The sequence below is a fragment of the Ailuropoda melanoleuca genome, chromosome 13 (genome assembly GCF_002007445.2).
Source record: "Ailuropoda melanoleuca isolate Jingjing chromosome 13, ASM200744v2, whole genome shotgun sequence".
Taxonomy (NCBI): Eukaryota; Metazoa; Chordata; class Mammalia; order Carnivora; family Ursidae; genus Ailuropoda; species Ailuropoda melanoleuca.
In genome coordinates, this window is record NC_048230.1 from 2087720 (window position 1) to 2110893 (window position 23174).

The 23174-nt window shown below is 58.6% G+C and overlaps 1 protein-coding gene across 3 annotated transcripts in view; it reads left to right on the forward strand.

Moving 5' to 3' along the window:
- MYO1C (myosin IC) overlaps positions 1–21267 on the forward strand; it is a 22630-nt gene extending 1363 nt beyond the window's left edge. The window contains exons 1-32 of one of the 3 annotated variants that reach the window (XM_034641864.1): positions 3834–4285; positions 5617–5772; positions 5901–6016; positions 6548–6746; positions 6829–6909; positions 9054–9233; positions 9310–9408; positions 9581–9694; positions 9779–9850; positions 10132–10251; positions 10343–10425; positions 10614–10719; positions 10837–10917; positions 11217–11308; positions 12813–12907; positions 12988–13034; positions 13148–13228; positions 15449–15554; positions 15663–15780; positions 16369–16482; positions 16562–16638; positions 16983–17051; positions 17148–17232; positions 17329–17488; positions 17779–17862; positions 18591–18684; positions 18781–18836; positions 18961–19096; positions 19174–19244; positions 19328–19425; positions 19499–19598; positions 20058–21267. In XM_034641864.1, the coding sequence (XP_034497755.1) occupies positions 4268–4285; positions 5617–5772; positions 5901–6016; positions 6548–6746; positions 6829–6909; positions 9054–9233; positions 9310–9408; positions 9581–9694; positions 9779–9850; positions 10132–10251; positions 10343–10425; positions 10614–10719; positions 10837–10917; positions 11217–11308; positions 12813–12907; positions 12988–13034; positions 13148–13228; positions 15449–15554; positions 15663–15780; positions 16369–16482; positions 16562–16638; positions 16983–17051; positions 17148–17232; positions 17329–17488; positions 17779–17862; positions 18591–18684; positions 18781–18836; positions 18961–19096; positions 19174–19244; positions 19328–19425; positions 19499–19598; positions 20058–20084 (3135 nt within the window). In that variant the 5' untranslated portion in view covers positions 3834–4267 and the 3' untranslated portion in view covers positions 20085–21267. Of the gene's footprint in view, positions 1–3833; positions 4286–5616; positions 5773–5900; positions 6017–6547; positions 6747–6828; positions 6910–9053; positions 9234–9309; positions 9409–9580; positions 9695–9778; positions 9851–10131; positions 10252–10342; positions 10426–10613; positions 10720–10836; positions 10918–11216; positions 11309–12812; positions 12908–12987; positions 13035–13147; positions 13229–15448; positions 15555–15662; positions 15781–16368; positions 16483–16561; positions 16639–16982; positions 17052–17147; positions 17233–17328; positions 17489–17778; positions 17863–18590; positions 18685–18780; positions 18837–18960; positions 19097–19173; positions 19245–19327; positions 19426–19498; positions 19655–20057 lie in introns of those variants that run through there. The other 2 variants (XM_034641863.1, XM_034641862.1) reach the window with 2 other exon arrangements.
- The last annotated feature ends 1907 nt before the right edge of the window (positions 21268–23174 follow it).

A 23174-nucleotide genomic window follows, 5' to 3' on the forward strand; every position in this document is an offset into this window, starting at 1 on the left:
GCCCCCCCCACCCCCACCCCGGGCCCCGCCTCGCCAGTTTCCCTGCGCGCCTGGGAGCCTGTGAGTGCGGTGTCCAGGGTCTCCGAGATGAATGAGAGAATGAATGGTTGGCCCACGGCCTTGTTCAACTCCCGGCACGCTCTGGGCTCTGTGATTCATTCATTCGTACAGGGATCCACGAGGGGTTACTGAGCCCCTACTGTGTGCCGAGCTGGGTGAACGCCCCGGCGGGAGCAGGCCCCTGGGAGAGACTGACAAGCAAACCGGGCAATTGGAGCCTGATGCGATAAGGAGGGGAGTTATGTGTTGGGGGAGGCAGGAAGGAGTTCGGGGGGAGGTGATACCCGAGCTGAGTCTTCAAGGATGACTAAGAGTCAGTCAAGTGGGGAGAAGGAGGGTGCGCTGGACCAAGGAAGGTGCAGGTGCAAAGGCAAGAAGCTTAGGGAGAGAGCCACGTGTGTCAGGGGTGGGAGCAGTTCCTTCTGGCTGTTTGTGGTGCTGAGGAGGCATGGGGAGAGAAGGGACTGGAGAGGGCCACCCCTGGGGTCACACAAGAACACAGGCCACTGGAGTAAATTGAGGACAGAGGGAACTGCTGGAATCTGTATGCAGGCACCTGGCAAGAAGCACTGGGTGTGAAGAATGGGCTGGGCCCTATAAACTTTCACTCTATTAACATAAGCTGTTAACTGATCAGATACACATTTGTAAATACTACAGGCTGTTGTGGGAAAATGGATTGGAGGGAGGAAGGCAGTGTGGAGGTTGCTGCCTGATCCAGGAGCAGAAGAGTGAAGGGGGAGCAGAGGGAAGGTTTTTAGCAGGTGGTGACTCCTTGGTGTGAGACATGGAGAGAGGGGAACAGGCTTTTTGATGCCAGATGGTGATGACTATCTGGAGATGTCTCCCTCCTTTCTACCTATAGTATATTGAACAAGGAGGAGAGGTCAGGGGCAAGGTGCTCTATTTACTTCTGCTGGACCCCCAGGCAGAGATGTCTGGCAGGCCAAAGGTTCATAGTTCTAGAGCTGGAGTGTATAGGCCTTGACTGGGGCCCTGTGAACAATCAGGTAGAGAGCCCTTTAGTCCCCACCTTTCACCTCCATTGCCGCTCACAACAGTTCCCTAGAGTCTGGAACAGTCAGTCCTTGGTGGGGCAGCTTGGGCCTAGACCTAAGATATGTTTGAGAAATAGAAATTGAGCACCTGTTCTGTACCCAGTACTACACTGTGGGTGAGATAGGCTATGGTTCTGTCTGCTTCCCCAGTAGGCCATGAGGCTGCCCCAGTGGAAATCAGCTTTTAGCAGAAATCTGGGGGTCCTCAGAACACCCTCTCCAGACCTGCATGGTCCTTTGAGGCCCTTTGAACATTTGAGACTGCCCACTGCCTTCCCCACTCCTCCAGAGGTCAGGCCAGAAGGCACCTGGCTCACACTAGGTAAAGGGCACTGGATGACCCAGGTCTGCTGGGTCTGCCCTATCCCTGCCTTTACAGGAAACAACACAGGTGGGAGGAGACTCAGAGGTAGTCTTGGGAAATAAGTCCTGGGTCACTCATGTAGCCATAGCTTCTTACCAGCCTGCGGCCAGCCCCTAGGTGCAGGGCCATGCGGGGAGCCCAAAGGCAGTGCCCACGCCCAAGCTGCTACTCCTAAGGCCTACATGTCAATAGTCACACAACACCGACAGGGTTATATACTGGGCACTGCAGTCATGGGGTTACTGAGGAAGGTCCCAGCCTGGCAGGGCAGCCAGTTAACCTTTACAGAGAAGCGGAAGCTTGGAAATCCACCAGCCTCTCTCTCCCTTAGGGCAGCTCTAGAGAAGCAGTCAGTGCTTGAGTTCCCGGTTCCAATCCCACGCCTTCCTTTACTAGCCCTGGGATCTTGAGCAAGTCATGCCCTTGCCCAGCCTCAGTTTCCCCGTCTGTAGGATGGGGGTAATAGCACAGAGCTCATGGATTGGCTTCAGGGCATTGAAGGGAATATCATAAGACAGCGCTGAGAATTCAGGAAGGGCCTGGCGCTGCAGCCTTCGTCGCGGTGTCTCTCACCCGCGGCTCCCCGGCACGCCCCCGCCCCCCAGGGCTGGCGCTTCCGCCCAGTGAGGCGGAGCAGGCGGGGGCCGGAGCCCGGGCTGGGGCCGCCCCTCAGGCCAGCCCGGCTTCAAAGACGCCCCCTCCTTCCGCCACTGGGCGGTGGCTGTGGAGGCACCAGCGGGCATCCCGGGAATGCGGCGGCGCGGCTCGGGGTGTGGGGGGTGGCCCGCAGGACCCCTCCGCACGCGGATTCCCCTCATTCCAGCCGCTTGACTAGGCAGCGGGCGGGGCGGGCTCTGCGGCCGCGAAGCTCCGCCCGCTCTCAGCTCCTCCCCTCCCGTCCGCTCCGGCCGCAGTGCCAGCCCCGTGCCCTCCTTACCGCAGGGAGCTGTGCTGCGGTGGGGGCCCACTCGACCTCGTTCCCCCCAGGACTCTGAGGCACTCCCCACCCTGGGTGGGCTGGAGGCAGAGTCCCCCTCCCCGCTCCCACTCCCTTCCAGATTTTAAACCTGGGGGCATCGCGGAGGGCGCCCCCTTCCTCCTTGAGCCCGCCTCTGCGGGTGGCGTTTAATACCCCCTTCCGCTCCAGCCCATCTTCCCGCTGCGCACCCAGTCCCCTCGCCCCTGCAGAAGGCCCCATCTCCCAGCTGGTGCCCTCCCCACCCCCACCCCCCGCGGGGTCCCCCGGGCCGCGGCTCGGGCCTGGCTGTTGTTTTCGAGGTAATGAGCCTCCCCCCGAGGTTGCAGCCCGAACCTGCCGCAGCCTCACCCCCTCTCCGGGGAGCCTGGGTCGGAGGGAGGGGCGCTCTGGGGCTTTGGGTCCCGACTCTGCATTTTGACCCCGGCTAGGACAAGTCAATGTCTGGCGTTCTGCGCCTCAGGTTCCTTATTTGTCAGGTGGGGAACAGGTAAAGTTCTCGAGAGCTCTTTGTAACTGGCAGACATGCCTGAGGGCTTTCCCGGCTAGATAAGAAGTGTGTCTGGTCTGGCCCAGGGCCTGGCTCTTAGTAGGTCTGTCCCAAACATATGTGGAATGATGTCGGACCAAGAGAGGGAAGTGCTTATTGAGAGACTGGGAAGTGCCTTAGCGCTTTCAGCTTAGCCTTCTCGTCAATCCTTTTAGGCAGATACTAGCCACATTCTAAGAAGTTGAGTGACTTGCTCCTAGTCGTACTGCTTGTAAAGGAATAGCCCAGTCTTTTGCAAGCATCAAAGGCTTTTAGCCATCACCACCTCCACCAGCGGTGGGATCTAAGCCAGAGTTTGCTCCCTAAGTGCTTCCAGGATCCCGGTGAGGGTGCGGCTGTTTGGGGATGGTTTGGGAGAAGAATGGTGTCCTGGGGGATCCAGAGGGACAAGAGAGGGAAGCTCCCTCCAGGGGAGGAGGAGAATTGAGGAGCCCCTAAGGCACAGAGGCCCTAGTTGGGGTGTCTGGGATAGGGAAGAGGAGTATAGGTCCCAAATGCTGGAAATCGGACGTACGTACGTTTTCCAGATGGGAGAATAAGACCTCCATAGAGGCCGGACACAGATCGCGCTCGGCAAAGACTCCCTGTGGACGTCCCTGTCCCTTGGGGGCTCTCTCCGTGCTGATTCGGAAACCTAAAGAGATTTTCTTGGGGCTTAAAGACACAGGGCCACCCCCCCCCCGCGAGAGTATATAAGGGTGGACAGTGTCCCGCACGGAGGCTCCGCCTGCTTGGGCGCGCCGGCCGTATTTGGACATTTCGATCTATTTTTAACTTTCCTGGGACTCGAGGGGGAGGGAAATCCTGCTTCCTCCGGGATCCACGGGCCTCAACTCTCGTTGCGCGCCTGGCCTGGTGCGTAGTGTAGACACGGCCCGGAAGTGAGTTCCGGGTCCGCGTAGACGCGGCGGCCGCGCGGGTTCCGGGCCCCACCCTGGAACCAACGACGGCCCTCGTGGAAAACCTGACTCAGGCGGAGCCCCTGCCTGGCGGGGAGCCTCGCCCCCCTTTTCCACCCCCGCATCGATATCCCCCGTAGTTCCTACCCCACCCCACCAGCGGGACAGGGACCCCCGAGTCCGAGCCCCGAGGGAGGCGGGGTCGGCTGGGGAGTCCCCCGCTCCTGAGGCTCGCGGAGGGGGCGGTGCGGGGGGCGGGCCTGCCCGCCCCTCCCTCGCTGACGCCGCCGCCGCCGCCGCCGCGACGTCCCGGACGGAGAGAACGGGCAGCGAAGCAGGGCGCGAGGCCGGCCTGGCAGGATGCGCTACCGGGCGTCGGTGAGCGGAGGTGGCGGGCAGGGCTGCGCGAGGGATCCCGGGCGTCCCTCCGTGCTTCTCGGCGCCGCCTGGGCTCCGCCAGGAAGCGGGCGCGGCCCAGGAATTTCGGGTGGAAAAACGTCCCGGAAAGTTGCCGGGGGAAGAGGCAGAGGCAGGAAGGGCTGCGGGGCGCTCGGACCCAGGGCCAGGCCAGTAGCCCTTGGGGAGGACTGAGAGCACAGAGACCCGCCACCCAGAGGACAAGGGGGCGGGAGTTTCGGCCAGATTTGGCAGCAGCTTCGGAACAGGATGGGGGGGGCGGGGAGGGACAAGCCTGGGAGAGGCAGGCCAGACCCAGAGGTGTGCCCCAAACCAGAGATCTGGGTGCCGTGTGGTTGGAGGAGAATTGGTGGCCTCTGTGGGATCTTCGCCCCTTCCCACCACTGCCACCTTGCTTTTCTCCAACCCTTGACACTCTTAGTGTCAATTTCCTAGAGCCCCCCACTCCTATTTGAAGAGTGTGGTGTGGGGTGAGGGCCTCCTTGAGCCAGTATGCTCTGGAGGCAGCTGGGCTTTCCATGGTAAAACCCCCACCCCCTTAAGGCTTCTGGGGCTGTCAGGAGGAGAGTGTCTGGGGAGTCTGGCAGCTGGAGGAGAGGGTGTGGCCCAGCTAGGAGAAGGACAGGCCCCCCCAACTTCTGGGGTGGGTGTCCAGCCCAGCTGGGATGGGAGGACCCCTCGGGAAATCCCCCTCATGTAGTCTGGTGGTGGCCTCTTGCTTGGTCCCTAGACACTCTCCCCCTGGAGATTTTGATGAGTGCGAGTGGCAGAGATGGCCGCACCCTGCCTGCAGAATTCAGTCTGAGCCATTTGTCCTCCAAGCACCTGTCACACGTGGCCCAGAGCTAAGGGACCTGAGGTCACCTGGTCTAACTCAACTCCTCCTCCTTGAGGAGGAAGCAACCCAGAGAGAAAGAAGGGGATTTGTCCAAGGTCAACAGAGCATTCTTTTGATTAGGAGTTTCTTCTCATGATCCCTTTTCTCTACACAAAAGCAGGGCCTGCCTGGATTCAGTGCCCTTGCTTCGCATGTCCTCTGGGTCTTCTATGCCCCAGTGTCCTGTGTCCAGGTCCCATGTGTCCCACCTGGTCTCTGTTCTGTGTGACCCATGTCCTCAGTGTTCCACGTGCCAGCTTACTGTGACCCAGGCCCACTGTACCCAGCATGGTCTGTCTCTTGGGTGTTCTCTGTGTCCTGTGTGCATGGGCGCCTGGTTGCCCTTTGAGTCCCACAGGCTGAGTGGAGGAGAAGCGGGTGGTTCTGACCTTCTCCCGTGGTGCATTCCCTGCAGGCCCTGGGCAGTGACGGGGTACGGGTAACCATGGAGAGTGCACTGACCGCCCGGGACCGGGTGGGGGTCCAGGATTTCGTGCTTCTGGAGAACTTCACCAGTGAGGCAGCCTTCATTGAGAACCTCCGGCGACGGTTCCGGGAGAACCTCATTTATGTGAGACCCGAGTGGGAAGAAGTGGGGTGGGGTGGGGGTTGCTGGGGGACACAGACACAGGGCTGAGGGGGAAAGAGGCATCAGGAGCCTCTGGGAGAAACTTCTGACCCTCCTCCCCCAACCCCCAGACCTATATTGGCCCCGTCCTGGTCTCCGTCAACCCCTACCGGGACCTACAGATCTACAGCCGGCAGCACATGGAGCGTTACCGGGGTGTCAGCTTCTATGAGGTGCCACCCCACCTGTGAGTGACACCCTGTCTCCACCTAAGATGACCCCACCCAACCCTCACTCTAGAATATCCCTGACCTCCCACCTGGGATAAGTCATTATTTACATGTGTGAGGGGCCCCACAATCCTTCACCCTGGAGTGACCCTGACCCCCACTTGAGATGAATTTCTCAGGATTTCCCCAGCTCCCACCCCAATTCCCACCCCTAGCTCCCTCCCCCCAACTCTACCTGGGCATGGCCCCCCAACCTTAGTGACTCTCTGACCCTCACCTCTAAGAGACCTCCTAACCCCACCTATGAGTGACCCCAGCCTCTACCTGAATGACCTCCAGGACCCCCACCCCAAGTGATCTCCTCAGTCCTCCATCTGAAAGCAATAGCAATCCCCATCTTCAGCTATGAGGGACCTCCCTTGACCCACACCCTCGAGGGTCTCCCCATCCCCACCCACAGCAAACTGCAACCAGATGTGGGAGTCCACCTCCCCTTCCTGTCTTGCCCCACCCCCACCCCTGGAGCTCCTAACAAGCCTCCGCCGCAGGTTCGCAGTGGCTGACACCGTGTACCGGGCACTGCGCACAGAGCGCCGGGACCAGGCAGTGATGATCTCTGGGGAGAGCGGGGCAGGCAAGACAGAGGCCACCAAGCGGCTGCTACAGTTCTATGCTGAGACCTGCCCAGCCCCAGAGAGGGGGGGTGCCGTGCGCGACCGGCTGCTGCAGAGCAACCCGGTGCTGGAGGTGAGGGGACAGCAGCATCTGCAGGGCGAGAGGGGCAGGGAGAAAATGCACGCGTCCCTCATCCTCCCTCCTCTGCTCCTAGGCCTTTGGAAATGCCAAGACCCTCCGGAACGATAACTCCAGCAGGTTTGGGAAGTACATGGATGTGCAGTTTGACTTCAAGGTACCGGTGGGTCTGTCAGGGCAGGACGAGTGGGGTCCCACTGACCAGGTCTTTGGTACCAGCAAATGTTTATTGAGTGCCTACTGTGTACCGGGTGCCGTTCCAGGTGCTGGAAACAAAACAGACAAAAATCCTGCCTCCAGGGAGATAGACATTAAACAGAAAAATGTAATTTAGGTGACAAGTGCCATGGCAAAAAAGAAAATGAGGTAGGGGTGGGAGCAGTTGCTATTTTAAATAAGGCAGATAGGGCAGGCCTCACTGAGAACGTGGTGCCTCGGTAAAAAGCTTGATGGAGACAGGGGAGCAAGGTGTGCAGATTCCGGGGGAGAGTCCAGGCAGAGGGACTAGCCAGTGCAAAGGCCCTGAGGTTGGGACTGTTTGGTGTGTTAAAGGACAGCATGGGGGGGCACCTGGGTGGCTCAGTCATTAAGCGTCTGCCTTCGGCCCAGGGTGTGAAACCAGGGTCCTGGGATCGAGCCCCACATCGGGCTCCCTGCTCCGCTGGGAGCCTGCTTCTTCCTCTCCCACTCCCCCTGCTTGTGTTCCCTCTCTCGCTGGCTGTGTCTCTCTCTGTCAAATAAATAAATAAAATCTTTAAAAAAATAAAAATAAAAAAAATAAAAGACAGCAAGGAAGCCAGTGAGCAAGGCACCAAGGAGTAGGAGAGGAGGCCGGATGGTACAGGCACTTCTGGGTCTTTGTAAGAACTTGTTTTTAAAATTCTGAGTAACGGGGCACCTGTGGCTCAGTCTAAGCACCCGACTCTTGATTTCAGCTCAGGTCATGATCTCAGGGCCATGAGGAGCCCCACATTGGGCTCCGGGCTCTGCGGGCAGTCTGCTTGAAATTCACTCTTTCCCTCTCGCTCTCTCTCAAAAAAGCCAACCAACCAAACAAAAAACCCCACAAAAACAAAACTCTGAGTGGATGTTAACTAACTTGAATTTAAATAAAAACTTGAAATTAAAAAACAAACAGGAGCGCCTGGGTGGCACAGTGGTTAAGCGTGTGCCTTCGGCTCAGGGCGTGATCCCGGCGTTCNCGGGGCACCTGTGGCTCAGTCTAAGCACCCGACTCTTGATTTCAGCTCAGGTCATGATCTCAGGGCCATGAGATTGAGCCCCACATTGGGCTCCGGGCTCTGCGGGCAGTCTGCTTGAAATTCACTCTTTCCCTCTCGCTCTCTCTCAAAAAAGCCAACCAACCAAACAAAAAACCCCACAAAAACAAAACTCTGAGTGGATGTTAACTAACTTGAATTTAAATAAAAACTTGAAATTAAAAAACAAACAGGAGCGCCTGGGTGGCACAGTGGTTAAGCGTGTGCCTTCGGCTCAGGGCGTGATCCCGGCGTTCTGGGATCGAGCCCCACATCAGGCCCCTCCGCTATGGGCCTGCTTCTTCCTCTCCCACTCCCCCTGCTTGTGTTCCCTCTCTCACTGGCTGTCTCTATCTCTGTCGAATAAATAAATAAAATCTTTAAAAAAAAATAAAAAATAAAAAACAAACAAAAAACTGCATAGAAGGGGAGCCGGGGGAGGGTTTGGAACAGAAGCGTGTTGTGATGCGGCTTTTCTCTCAGACAGATCCCTCTGGTGCTTTGTTGAGAGTAGATGGTAGGAGAAGCAGGCTGAGTGGGGAAACCAGTTAGGACACTGACAATGAGTACGTCGAGGTGACGGATGACTGTGACTGAGACCAGTGTGGCGGTAGTGGAGGCTCCGGCTGTATTGGGGGTGACGGCAACAGGATTGGCTGTGTGACAGACATGGGATTAGGGAGAAAAAGGCTTCCCAGAGGACAGCAAACGTCTTGGCCTGCAGCCCTAGAGGGGCAGAGTGACCAGCGGCCAAGATGAGAAGAGGGGCGAGTCTGAGGAGGGGGACACCAGGAGTTCAGCTCCGGGCCCGCTGGTGGGAGCCTCCCGTCCGTTGAACAGCAGAGGGCAGCAGCCAGGTCGATGGGGGTGCATGGCCTCGTTTCTTAGATGAGGACACTGAGGCCGGAGGGGGTGACTTGCCTGAGTCCACACAGCTAGTGGCAGCGCTGGGATTAGAGACCAGGAGTGCCGAGGACAGAGGGGAAGCTGGGGCCCATCCCCAGGCCCCCTGAACAGCTGCCACGTCCTGCCCTGGCCACAGGGTGCGCCTGTGGGCGGCCACATCCTCAGTTACCTGCTGGAGAAGTCCCGGGTGGTGCACCAGAACCACGGGGAGAGGAACTTCCACGTCTTCTACCAGCTGCTGGAAGGCGGCGAGGAGGAGCTGCTGCGCAGGCTGGGCCTGGAACGGAACCCGCAGAGCTACCTGTACCTGGTGAAGGTGCGGAGCAGGCGGGCAGGGCCACCGCCACCGGGGGGCGCAGCACCGGGCGTAACCCCCCTCTGCCTTCCCCCAGGGCCAGTGCGCCAAAGTCTCCTCCATCAACGACAAGAGTGACTGGAAGGTGGTCAGGAAGGCTCTGACAGTCATCGACTTCACTGAGGACGAAGTTGAGGTGAGACCCGTGCCAGGGACCCTCCCTTTCCTCCCTCTTCACCCTGAAAATCTCAGTCCACTCTGACAGCCTCCTGCTGCTGTCAGACACTCCGCTGCCCCTGACTGTGCCCTGGGGGCCCTCGTGGGCCCTCTGCCCCTCCTGTGACCCCCTCCGTCCCCCGATCGCCCAGGACCTGCTCAGTATCGTGGCCAGCGTCCTGCATTTGGGCAACATCCACTTCGCTGCCGACGAGGAGAGCAATGCCCAGGTCACCACCGAGAATCAGCTCAAGTATCTGACCAGGGTGAGCGGGCTGAGGAGCCGGGAGGGCAGAGCAGGGCGGGAGAGGGGGAGTACGCTCTCACCTGCCCACCCCCTCCCTTGGCAGCTGCTGGGCGTGGAAGGCTCCACACTGCGGGAAGCCCTGACACACAGGAAGATTATCGCCAAGGGAGAAGAGGTGAGACCAGGCCTTTGTCTCAGGGCTGGGGGGCGGAGGGTGCAGGTGTTGCAAGGCCTCTTCTGAGACTCCCGCCTCCGGGAATGAGGCCTCTTGTCCCGATGCCAGCTTCCCTCTGATAGGGGCACCGTGGCCTCCCTTGGTGTCCCCCACCCGCCAGGCTCACCAGGAGCCGGGAGGACAGAGGGGTTGTGGTTTTCTGGTGTCCAGCCTGAGCGCATAGAGGAGGGGGATGGAAAGGGGTCTGCGGCATCCCTCTCCTGTCTCACCTTGGCCGGCAGCTCCTGAGCCCGCTGAACCTGGAGCAGGCTGCGTACGCGCGAGATGCTCTTGCCAAGGCCGTATACAGTCGCACTTTCACCTGGCTGGTCAGGAAGATCAACAGGTCGCTGGCCTCCAAGGTGAGGGCTTGGCCGGGGCCGCCTCCGAAGCAGCAGGGAGGCCTGGGGCTGGGAGCCGTCAAACACCGGGGACCCCTGCTCTTGGCTCTAGGATGCTGAGAGCCCCAGCTGGCGAAGCACCACAGTCCTTGGGCTCCTGGACATTTATGGCTTTGAAGTGTTTCAGCACAATAGGTCAGCATCCCTTTCCCCTGCCTCTCTCTCTGCTCCCCCTCCCCCGTCCTGGTCCGTCCCCTCTTCCCCCTGCCTCTGTTCCTGCTGGTGCCCCTGGCCACCTCGGGTCCTGCTCAGAGGCCTCGCGCCATCCCCCCGCCCCTCCCCCCCCGTCCTTGACCCGCCTGAGCTCTTCCGCTCCCCCGCAGCTTTGAGCAGTTCTGCATCAATTACTGCAACGAGAAGCTGCAGCAGCTCTTCATCGAGCTCACCCTCCAGTCGGAACAGGAGGAGTACGAGGCCGAGGGCATCGCGGTGCGTGCGAGCCTGCAGGTGTCCCTGCACATACCCCAGAGGAAGCCAGGCATTGGGGTCTCCTAGGAGAGGTGCTGGGACCCCACGATGATGCCTTCCTTCCCTTTTGCCCCTCAGTGGGAGCCTGTCCAGTATTTCAACAATAAGATCATCTGTGACCTGGTGGAGGAGAAGTTCAAGGGCATCATCTCCATTTTGGTGAGTCCTCTGTTCCTCCAAGGCCTCACGTGGGAGGCCGGGTGGGAGGATGTGACTCCCTTCCCTGTTCTCTTAGGCACGTCCATGGAGGGCCCAGGTCTGTGTTGAGCCAGGACAGGGCAGGGCAGTGCGTGGAGGGTGAAGTGAGGCGCCGGCCTGGTCTGGAAGCTGTCTGTGGGAGGCTCCCTGTGATGTGCCCGGTGCCCTGTGTCTGTGTTTCCTGGCACAGTGCCCCTGAGTCTCCTGTGCTCTCCAGCTCCTTCCCTGATGCGTCCCTCACCCTCTGCCACTCCCCCCAGGATGAGGAATGTCTGCGCCCTGGGGAGGCCACGGATCTGACCTTCCTGGAGAAGTTGGAGGACACAATCAAGCACCATCCGCACTTCCTGACGTAAGCGGGGCGGCAGCGCAGCGTAGGGACAAGGGCTTGCTTGGGGCAGAGCCTGTGAAGCACGAGATTCCCCCACAATCATAAACCACCAGCCCCAAGCGGATGACCGGGGAGGCGTAAGTTGAGGACGGGCACTCAAAGCCACGGCTGGCGCAGCCACAAAGTAAGAAGCTGAGAGGACCATGGCTCCCTCTTTATTCTTGTTTGAGAATGAAACTTGCTAAGATGTTTTAGTTTCCCTATTTGGAAGGAAGTTAGTTTTTCTTTAAGGAATCCCCCAAAGTGAGGAGGGGAAGAAAAGAAGCATCCCCCTCTGCCCCAGCTCTCTCCTGCTGCTTTTCTTCCTCTCACCTGCTCTAACCCAAAGCAACCCTGTAAGGAGGTATCCGTGGTGTTTTCTCCGCTTTACTGAGGCTCCAGGAGGTGAAGCCGCTTGCCCAAGGTTACCACGTACGTCGGAAGCTGCAGAGCTCGGACTCGGGGCTGGAGCCGTTGAATGCCAAAGCCCTGAGCATATTTTGCTTAATCGTATTTTAAAAACCTTTTTCTGATTGCAAAAATAATGTTGCTCATTAGAGAAAAGCTGGAATGTGTGCAAAAGCCACTGGTTATCCTGTCACCCAGAGGTCATCACTGTTAACAATTTGAGGCATTTCCTTCCTGCCTTTTTCTATATGTTTGTTTGGTTTTTTTTTATAGCTGAGAACTTATTGTGTATAAGGTTCAGGATCATGTTATATCCTGAGTATTTTCCTGTATCATCAAACAGAAAAATTTCCTCAAAACACTTCCTTCAATGGCTCTAACTCACAGATACTCCATGGCTCTCCCCCAGCCTCTGGGGGACCCTGGCCAGCCTCCAGGTTTCTGCTGGGTAACAAGGCTGCCTTAAATCCCTGCCTGTATCTCTGGTTTGTTGCTTGGAATAGTCCTTAAAAGTAGAAAGTGGGTTAAAGGATATAAACATGCTTAAGATTTAAGTAATCTTTGGGGGCAGATTCCGTTCTTTTTTTTTTTAAGATTTTAGTTATTTATCAGAGAGAGAGAACGCACAAACGGGGAGAGGCAGGCAGAGGGAGAAGCAGACTCCCCACTGAGCAGGGAGTCCAATGTGGGGCTCGATCCCGGGACCCTGGGATCATGACCTGAACTGAAGGCAGACGCTTAACCGACTGAGCCACCCAGGCGTCTGGCAGATTCCATTCTTAAAATGTAGTGGGCAGTGCTCAGCCCTCTGCCCAGCGAGCCCCAGCAGTGCGGAGGCCTGGGGCCCGGCCCTGGCTCCTTGTGATCCCGGGCAAGGCCGTATGCCTCCCCAAGCCTCCTGACCGTCTCTGTGCAGGGAGGCTAATGGCTCTGCCCTGTCTCCCGACTGGTACAGAGGGTTATGGCTTGGCCCGGGGCATACCTGCTCCTTCCCGGACACCTGGTTCCTCTCTCGAGCCTCTCCGCAGGTAGGGGCATGGCCCAGGCCAGCAATCTGTAGTCTCCTCTCCTTCCCCAGGCACAAGCTGGCTGACCAGCGGACCAGGAAATCTCTGGACCGTGGGGAGTTCCGCCTTCTGCACTACGCTGGAGAGGTGACCTACAGTGTGACTGGTGAGGATTCTGGAGCTGGGTCCCTCCAGTGGGCAGGGAGAGGGGTTCTCCCTCACTTCGTGTCTGCTCCCTTCTCCCAGGGTTTCTGGATAAAAATAATGACCTTCTGTTCCGGAACCTGAAGGAGGTGAGGAAGACTGGGGAGAGGGATCGGGGTCTGGACAACGACTGACCCCCGCCCTAGGAATCTGTCCTGCCTGCCCCTGTGCCCTGACCCTGACCCTTGCTCTGCCCTCACAGACCATGTGCAGCTCGGAAAATCCCATCATGAGCCAGTGCTTCGATCGGAGTGAACTCAGTGACAAGAAGCGGCCAGAGACGGTGTGGAGAGGCTGTGGGACCTGAGGGCCATGTGTGTGTGCGTGTGCATGTGTGTGTGTATGTGTGTGTGTGGATGCGTGCCTGCGTGAGCCAGAAGCTGGCGGCATGCACGGAGCTGGCGTTCAGTGGAACACCTCTGTCTGCATCGAGGCGGCTGCCCGTGGGTGCGTCTGTGCTTGCTTCCATGAGCACGCCTGGCCCTGAGTGTAGACCCACACGTGCACACCTGAGTCCTTGTGGGAACTTGTCTGTGCGTGGGCACTTGTGTGCATTTACCCACCCGGCAGACGTTTGGATCAGATGTTACGAGGCATTTAGGATGCCAAGATGAATAGGCGCTCTCATAGCAAGGTACACAGGGCGCTTTGGAAGCTTAGACTAGGGGACAGCAAATTGCCTGAGCGGGGGTGCGGTCGGGGAAGCCTTCCTAGAAGAGGAAGCATCTGAGATAACTTGGGATGGAGTAGGTGCTTGTCAGAGGGACCTGTGGGAGGGCCCTGTAGGCAGCGAGAGGCCTAGCACAGACAAACAGAGCCCCGAAAACACCGGGAGAGCTACAGGAGAGTGACATCATCGAGGAGAGCTGCTGCGAAGGGCAGGTGCGGCCAGCGGTGCCAGATGCTGGCAGAGCTGCAGTGAGCTGGGGCAGAGGTGCGGCTGTGGGCGTGGCAGGAGGAGGGCCCAGGGCCCGGGAGGAGATGCTGTGTCGGAGGTGTTAGCTGGAGTGCTGCAGGCTGAGACACGCAGGCAGGGAAGGCGTGGAGACCGTGGGTGGCCAGCGTCTGACTCCCCAGACCCCTGCTCTCTGCTGCGTACCCCACATCCTGCCGCGCTGGGAGGACGCGGGCACCACTGTCTGGGCCCCTCCAGCGGCTGCAGGTTTATGTATCCACTGATCTCCAGTGGCTCCCGGGCAACCTGGCCTCCGCTGGTCTAAAGTGGGCCCCTGACGGCACAGTGCCACGGGCCTGTTCCTTCTGTGTCCCTCACTCAAGATGAGGATCAGCCTCCCCAGTCCCACAGCCCAGAAACCTGGGCAACCTCCGTGACTCTTCAGTCTCCCCTATCTCCCTCTTCCACACAACTGCTGGCTCTTGCCAGTTTACGCTGCCTGAGTACTTCTCAACTCCTTCCCATCGGCCCTTCCCCATAACCCCTGCTCCATTTCAGTGCTCTGAGCCAAAGAGCTCTCCTGCTGTCCTGTCTTCCTAGCTGCCCTTGCTGCCCACCCTCCACATACCTGCTTAGAGATATTCCAGAATGCAGATCTGTGCCTGCTCTTCCCTCACTCCAGATCCCTCGCTGGCTCCCTATTTCCCTCAGGATAAGTCAGTCTCCCTAATATGACTCTCCAGACCTGTCATGATACTGCCTCTGCCTGCCTCTTTAATCCTATCTTGTTGACTCCTCACCTGGGTCCTTGCACTGCTTTTAGCTCCCTGGGTACATCAGGCTTTTGCACAGACTGTCCCTCTGCCAGAATACCTTCCCATCTTCTCTTCCTTCTAGCTATTTCCTACTTATCCTTTAAATCTCAGCCCGATGATTATTTCCAGACAGCCTTTCCTGATGCCCCTTACCCCGCAGACTGGATCAGTTGCCCTTTCTTGATGCTGTTAGAACCCCCAGGCATACACCTCTGTCATTAGTGGGATTGCTGGTTTGTTGAGAAGTCTCCTCTCACAGTCCTGATACCCTTGAAGGTCCTGCTGAGCAGTGTGCAGAGATAATGGTTGAATGCAAAGAAGTAGGATGCATTGTTAAGGAATGTGGCCTTGAAATTCTAGAAAGAGAAACAATGGGCATCAAAGTGAAGTGTAGAATTGGGGTTGTGGAGAGACCTGAGCAGGGTTTTTATTTTTTTAAGATTTTTTTTTAATTTTAAGTAATCTCTACACCCAACTTGGGGCTCAAACCCACAACCCTGAGATCCAGGGTCCTGTGCTCCACTGACTGAGCCAGCCAGGCGCCCCTGAACAGGGTTTTTACATGCGAGTGAGGTTCCTAAGTTGATGTCTCTAGCCCAGTCTGGCCCCTTCCTTTACTGTGATCGAGGGGAGGCAGAAGGAAGAAAGAAGCAGGGCATAGGGCAGCTGTGGGAATTGGCGCTGTTGTGCTCCAGGAAGCGGCCTCCGCAGGGTTCAGCAGCTCTGCCCCAGTGAGGGGCAGCCGCAGGGCTCCGCAGCCTCGGCCAACCTTCCCTTCACCTTGGCTGGTCAGGTTGCCACTCAGTTCAAGATGAGCCTCCTGCAGCTGGTGGAGATCCTCAAGTCCAAGGAGCCCGCCTACGTCCGCTGCATCAAGCCCAACGACGCCAAACAGCCCGGTAGGCTCCTCCCACCCGGTAGGCCCGTGAGGGCTGGGTCTCCCCTGCAGAGGCAAAGCGCCATCCATCGGTGAGGGTCCGCTGACCGCCCCGTTACCCCTGCCGCAGGCCGCTTTGACGAAGTGCTGATCCGGCACCAGGTGAAGTACCTGGGGTTGATGGAGAACCTGCGCGTGCGCAGAGCCGGCTTTGCCTATCGCCGCAAATACGAAGCTTTCCTGCAGAGGTGGGGGCACGGCCTGGCTCAGCGCCAGGGAAAGGGGGTAGGAGGCTAGGAACCTTCTAGATCCCGAGAGAGGAGACAGCCCCATGTCAGAGACTAAGACACTGAGCTTCTGAGCTGCTGTGGGACGCATGCCAGCCTGGAGACCTGATATCAAACTAGATGGACGGAACGTCAGCTCCCCCCCACCCACTTCCAGCCCTGCCCTCATAGAGCACCTGGTTATAGGGGTCCATAGGCAGGCATCCACATGTTTGTCACCAGAGGAGATGGTATGCAGAGGACAGAGTTTCTAATCAGCTCGGAAAGGATACAGTAGCATTGTGGTTTGTCTGAGTTAGGGGCTGGGGAGTCAATCAGGTGTGAATTCCATCCCGGCTACTTTCTAGCCCTGTGGCCTTAAGCAGATGAGGATACATCAGTTTCCTCCTCTTTTAAATGGGCATGGTGACAGAGTGACCTCCCCAGCTTTTCATGAGCTGCAAGTGAGTGGGACTACCAGCAGGTGCCCAGCAAAGCTGGTTTGGGCCCCCAGAGGAGGGCACTTGTTGGAGTGGGGACTGGGTACATCTCTGCTCCTCCTGTCCCCAGATACAAGTCACTGTGCCCAGAGACATGGCCCACATGGGCAGGACGGCCCCAGGACGGGGTGGCTGTGTTGGTCAGGCACCTGGGCTACAAGCCAGAAGAGTACAAGATGGGCAGGTGAGTGGTGCCTACCTGTACCCAGTGTTTGGGGGGCACCAGGGTGGCAAGCATGGGCTGATCACTGCTGCCCTCTCAGGACCAAGATCTTCATCCGCTTCCCCAAGACCCTGTTTGCCACAGAGGATGCCCTGGAGGTCCGGCGGCAGAGCCTGGGTGAGAGAGAGGCCCCACCTTTCCTGTCCCAGTGGGGTCTGTTCTGGGGAGCGGAGAGAAATCACCGCATTTGGGCCTTTTCTCCAGGAAGTCCGCCTCACCCACATTCGGCTCCCCTCCTTACCAGCTCCAGCCCTGCCCCTGGGTGCAAACTCAGCACGCTCACACATTCCTTTGCTCCCTCCCTCTCTCCTTTCACTGTTCTCCCTTCACTTATCTATCCTCTCACTCAGTAGCTGCTTGGGCCACTCCCTCACTCATGCCACTCTGGGAGCTCTGGTAGTGCCAGGCCCCTGGCTGGTTCCCCTGGGCTCTGGCCAATTGACTTTCTTTCCTGACCACAGCCACGAAAATCCAGGCCGCCTGGAGGGGCTTCCACTGGCGGCAGAAATTTCTGCGGGTGAAGCGATCAGGTTCGGGGGGCCCAGGGGTCTTCAGAAGGGGCGGGGTCTGGGGCTAGGGTGGGCTACCGTGGCGAGATGAAGGTCAGCCATCTCTGGTCTCCACAGCCATCTGCATCCAGTCGTGGTGGCGGGGAACCCTGGGCCGGAGGAAGGCAGCCAAGAGAAAGTGGGCCGCGCAGACCATCCGGCGGTGAGCACTGGGGGCAGCACAAGGCGGTGGCACAGAGCAGGGCGCAGGGCGGGCGTCGCAAGGCTTCTCACTGCCACCCCTGTTGGGCCCCCCCAGGCTCATCCGCGGATTCATCCTGCGCCATGCACCCCGTTGCCCTGAGAATGCCTTCTTCCTGGACCACGTGCGCACCTCTTTTTTGCTCAACCTGAGGCGGCATCTGCCCCGGAATGTCTTGGACACTTCCTGGCCTACACCACCGCCTGCCCTGCGTGAGGTCTGTGACCTTCCCCGCTGATCTAGGGACCATGAAAGTGATCAGTGGGGTGGGGGTGTGCTAATAATCTTGTGGCCAGAGAAGAATCTGGAGGGCTCCCTAAGGGGGGGGATTGGAGCTGGGCCATGGAGAATGAGTTCTTTTGAGAGAAGGGACTCAGGAACGCAAGGGTTGTCCAGGTCATGAGGGTGTCGCTTCAGCAGCGGCCCTGCAGTAAGCACGTGCCAGCTGTCTTCAGAGGGAAGCGCGCCGGGCCGTCCAGGTGCCCTGACCTCACTTGTGCCCCTCAGGCCTCGGAGCTTCTGCGGGAGCTGTGCAGGAAGAACATGGTGTGGAAGTACTGCCGCAGCATCAGCCCCGAGTGGAAGCAGCAGGTGCGGGGAGCGAGGGGCTGGCCGTGGACCAGCCGGGGGGCAGGGAGGCCGTGGGCACCGCTCGGAGGGTGGCCAGGGAGGAGCACCTGAGCCCTGGGCAGGCCGCGTGACCTCAGACGACTGCCGGGCCCTATTTGGCCTCGTGTATGGAAGCAAGGCTGGAATGGATTTGGGGTGGCAAATAGGATTGGCTCTCTAGGCCAGCTCCACTGGATGGTAGAGGCTCCCCAGAGCCCTGTGTTGAAAAGACCACAGGTTTAGTCTGATCCATTGGTAGTGATTGCCATGGTTCCAGAGATGGACGTCGGTGACCGATGTGCCTCGTGTTTGCCAGGTCAGTGTGGGATAATGCTAAAGGACCCATCAGCTCAGATGACCTGTGGTAGTTTTGAGTATCAGCGGTCAGCCAGCTTCCAGATGCCAAGCAAGAGCTGAATGTCAGGGGCCCCGGGGCCTGATATGATGGGGACTTAGCCCCAAAGTCGAGCATGGCCCCTGACAATGCTGTCATGACTCTTCTGGGAAGCCCTCTCCCTTGTCGGAGAGGATGGGGCAAAGCAGAGGAGGGGTCAACAGGAGTGTGGATGGCAGGGCTTAGCCTCTGGTGCTGGGGGCCAGAGAGAGGGCAAGAGGCTGTCTCAGTTCCTGAGGCTGGCCTGCCCCTTCCTGCCCCCATGATGGTTCCCACCCTTTCTAATAGCTCCCCCCACCTCCCTCCTTCTCCTCAGCTGGAGCAAAAAGCTGTGGCTAGTGAGATCTTCAGGGGCAAGAAGGACAATTACCCTCAGAGTGTCCCCAGGCTCTTCATCAGCACACGGCTTGGTGAGCCCCTGACTTCCAGTGCTCTGACCTTCCAGCACCATCCAACTTAGTCCCCTCTCCCTCCTCTGACCTCCCGCTCCCCTGTCCGGGTTGCAGGTGCAGATGAGATCAGCCCCAAAGTGCTGCAAGCCCTCGGCTCTGAGCCCATCCAGGTGAGACGACAGTTCTGCAGCCTGAGGGCTTGAGCAGGGGCTTGGCGCCTGGAGAGAGGATGACGGGTCGCCCCGGGGCCCCCTCAGCCCCTCCGCTAACCCCCGGCCCACCTCCCATCCGTAGTATGCCGTGCCCGTAGTGAAATATGACCGCAAGGGCTACAAAGCCCGCTCCCGGCAGCTGCTGCTGACGCCCAGCGCCGTGGTCATCGTTGAGGACGCCAAAGTCAAGCAGAGGATCGACTACGCCAACCTGACCGGTGAGCCGGAGCCCGTGGTTGCCTAGGGAGGGCCCAGACTCTGACCCTTGACCCCTGACCTCTGCCCTTCCCCCCAGGGATCTCTGTCAGCAGCCTGAGCGACAGCCTCTTCGTGCTGCATGTGCAGCGGGAGGACAACAAGCAGAAGGTACGCCTTCCGGGCTGGGAGGCAGGGCAGAGGTGGGTTCTGTAGATCGGGCAGGGCCTGACCCTCCCCTTCCCGGCCCCCAGGGGGACGTGGTGCTGCAGAGTGACCACGTGATTGAGACATTGACCAAGACCGCCCTCAGCGCGGACCTCGTGAACAACATCAACATCAACCAGGGCAGGTGAGGCGGTTGGGAGTGGGGAGGGGCCGCGTGTGCGCCTGCAGGCGGCCCTCACGCACCCCCTCCCTTCCAGCATCACGTTCGCGGGGGGCCCTGGCAGGGATGGCATTATCGACTTCACACCTGGCTCAGAACTGCTCATCACCAAGGCCAAGAATGGGCACCTGGCTGTGGTGAGTGGTGCCAGCAGGTGACAGTCTGCCTCTCTACCAATAGCCCCAGGGCTACGGTGAGCTTGGGGGGGGGCACGCTTCCTTGGCAGCTTGGCAGAGCCCGGGCCCCTCAACCACGTATCACCATCTTGGGGGCATCAAACCACCTCTTTCATCCCATTGCCCGTTGAGGCACAGAGAGCAGGGCCATTTGAGGCCCCACAGTGCTGATGGTCGTAAAGATGGCAGCATGGGGGAGGTGGGGAAGGCCTAGGGGCGTTCGGGGCGGTGCTTAGAGTCAAGGCCCACTCTGGCAGGGCAAGGAGTCCTATGGGAGTTGGATCAGTCTCCAGGACTGAGGTCACCAGGCCCCCACCCCTCAACTCACCACTGTATGTGTCTCCTCCATGAAGACAAGCACCCAGAGCTCCTCTGTTCACTCCCTACTCACCACCTCGGGTTCTCTCTCTGTCCCCACAGGTGGCCCCACGGCTGAACTCTCGGTGATGAAGGTGCCCACTGGACCCCCTCCCACCTCCCAATGCTTTGCTTCTCCCCCCTCCCCTTCCCACTTACCAAAGACTCGAGCTTCTAGACAGGGACCCAGGGACACCTCGAAGCCCACCGACAAATTCCTGCCTTTTGCTCACCCCTCTCGAGGGAGCAGCGGGAGCCAGGGAGCTGCCCCAGATGGGGGCCAGGCCGGGCCACAGCAATAGGAAAGCCGGGGCCAGAGGCAGCCATGCCAGCCCCACTGCCAATGCCAAATATTCGAGAGAAGGGAACTTTTGCTGAGGTTTTCTCTGAGATTTTTTGATGCTTTATAAGAAACTATTTTTTAAAAAAGCCATTTTCCCACCCCAAGACACACTGGATGTGTTTTCCCTGACTCTAGCGGGGCAGGGAATGTAGCTGAGAGGTTGGGCGGTCTGGGCCCTGGTGCCCTCTTTCCTGCCCAGGCCACCCTCTCCTCCTCATTCCCTGAGCACCTTTCTGTCTGTCTGCCTGTCCGCCCACCTGTACCACTCCGACATCCCCCTGGGGGCTGAGACCACCTTTGCCTGCCCCCCTCCTCCTGCCTTAAAAATACCCTTTCAAAATCATCATCCCAGCCTGAGGATGTCCTGGAGTGGGGGAAGGAGTTTTAGACCACAGAATTTGCAAGACGCAGAGATCATCCAGTCAGCTTCCTGGTGTGACAGAACAGGAGACAGAGGCCCACGAGGAGAAGGGACTTGCCCTTCGTCTAGCAGGTTGGGGCAAAACCAGGGACTGCAGCCCTGTCTTCAGCACACCTCACTGCCTCTCCCAGGGACAGGCTCATGTCTTAAGGGTGCATGTGGCTCCCTAACCAGCAGTCACCCTTGGGGGCCAACAGGTGGGAGAAGCACTCCTGCCTGAGTCTACGCCTTAGGATGACAAACACTTTGTCTATACACTTTGGCCCCAATTCAAGGTATTAGGGCCATTCCTGGTTTCTGACCCCCTCCCTGTGCTGGGAGCCCGGGGAGGAGGCTGGCCTTGGGAGGAGCTATGGAGGCATCACCTCTTTTTGCTGCTTCCCCCCAACCTCCCCAGAGGGCCCAGGGGCTGCCCAACTGCCTCTGCCCTCCTGGGGGGGGGTCTCAGCCCACTGCTGACACTTCTGCAATCCAGAGAAACACTAAATAAAGCAATATGTGTTTGCCAATGCCCGTCTGCTCATGAATGTTAGGGGAGGGAGAGAACTCCTAAAACACAACCAGCGGTCTTATATTAGAATGGTATTAGAATCGTATTAGAATTTTTGCCTTGTCCACAGAAGGACAAAGGCAGGGCTCCTTCCCTGAGGGAAAGCAGAAGTAACTAGTAGCTGCAACATGGACTTGCTCACTTGCTTGCTTTTTTAAGATTTTATTTATTTTTTATTTGAGAGGGAGCAAGCACTAGCTGGGTGGGGGGCAGAGGGAGCGAGAGAGCACGAGCAGGGGCAGAGGGAGAGGGAGAAGCAGGCTCCCTGATGTGGGGCTTGATCCCCGGACCCCGGGATCATGACCTGAGCTGAAGGCAGACACTTAACCACCTGAGCCACCCAGGTGCCCCTGGACTTGCTCTGTCATGGATAATCTACGGCAGGGCTGTGCAGCCCCGCCCAGTGCTGTGGCCAGGGGAAGACACATGACTCCCAGCTGCCGCTCGGTGGTCCTCAGCCCAGCGGACAGACGCAGGCCCCACAGGGCGCACTGACGCGTGACTGGCTCAAGTCAGGGAGAAGGGTCGAAAACACTTCACAGAGAAGATGACCTCAGGCGTGGGTCCCAAAGGATAGGCTCCAAATTCTGTTGCAAGTGGCAAATATCATCTAAATTGGCTTGGGCAGAAAAGGCATTTATTAGCACTAGCAACCCAACCGTCCCAGGGTAGGGCTGCTTCGAGGCACTCAGCAACGTTGTCGGGAGTGTGTCTGAGCCACCTCTTGGTGGCTCCATTGTCGGGCAAGCTCTCCACTTGCAGCCAGGCAGCCACGGCCACCAGCAGCCATGGGCGCTCGCTCTGCCGGGTTAGCAGAGGCCAAAAAAGAACGTCTTTCCCAGTCAGCTGCAGGTCTCACAGACGGCTCGCAGTGAACAGACTTGAATGAAGTGCTCTTTCCTGACCCAGTCACTGTAGTTAGGAAGAAGAGCATATTCTGACATGTGCCTGCCAGGCCTGGGGGCTGTGTCCCAGCCCCGACCCCACCGCCAGGATGGAAGCAGTGTGAACCACACCTGCCCATGGTCCAAGACCGGGGAGCCGATGGCTTCCCGAAAGATCAGCAGAGTGTTGCCTCCGGAAGAAAGGGAGTGAGCGCTGCACGCTGCAGCCACAGAGCTCCCCGGCAGATGGCTGCGAGTCTTCCCGGGTGGGAGAGGCCTCGTGAGCAGAAGGAAGGGCCCGTGAAGGCTTTAAAGGCAAGAAGAAGTTTAATTTGGGGTCAAGCTACCTGCTGAGGCGTTTAGATCCAGCATCTGGGGCGGACGTTCCTGACGAACGCGCGACTGTCTTGGGCTTGACGCGGGCGGGCCTGTGCGCACACCTTGATTTGACACTGCCCCGCCTCCAATTACAGACAAATAAAAGCACCACGGTTATTTGTCTGCTCCATCAGTAACAGCAGCGGCTGCGGCGCAGATAAGATAAGCCTTGTGCTGGGTGCAATCACCAGCTCTCCAACCGGAGCAACGCTCCTTTCTCTGGCCAATTGGAATGCGTGCCAGAGTGACGTCACAGACATACCCCACATGGACCCGAGGACCCTTGTCCTCAGACAGGTAATCAAGAATGGTTTGCACCCCAGTGCACATCCTGCAGGAAGTCCAGGGCCCTCCGGGAGATACCTGCCAATCGTAGCGGGCTGATTCAGGCTCTGGACCAGAGCCTCCCCCCGACTCTCCATTCCTTCATTCCACCGGGATTTCCTTAATGCCTATTGTGTGCCAGGCTCTCTGCCAGGCTCTTGGGGTATAGCAAGAACAGAACCTACCAAATCCTTGCTTTTAGGGAGCTCATGTCCTAGAGGAGGAGGAAAATAAACAAGGCAGAGAAGGGGGAGAGGGAGAGGAGGGTGTGCAGTTTACA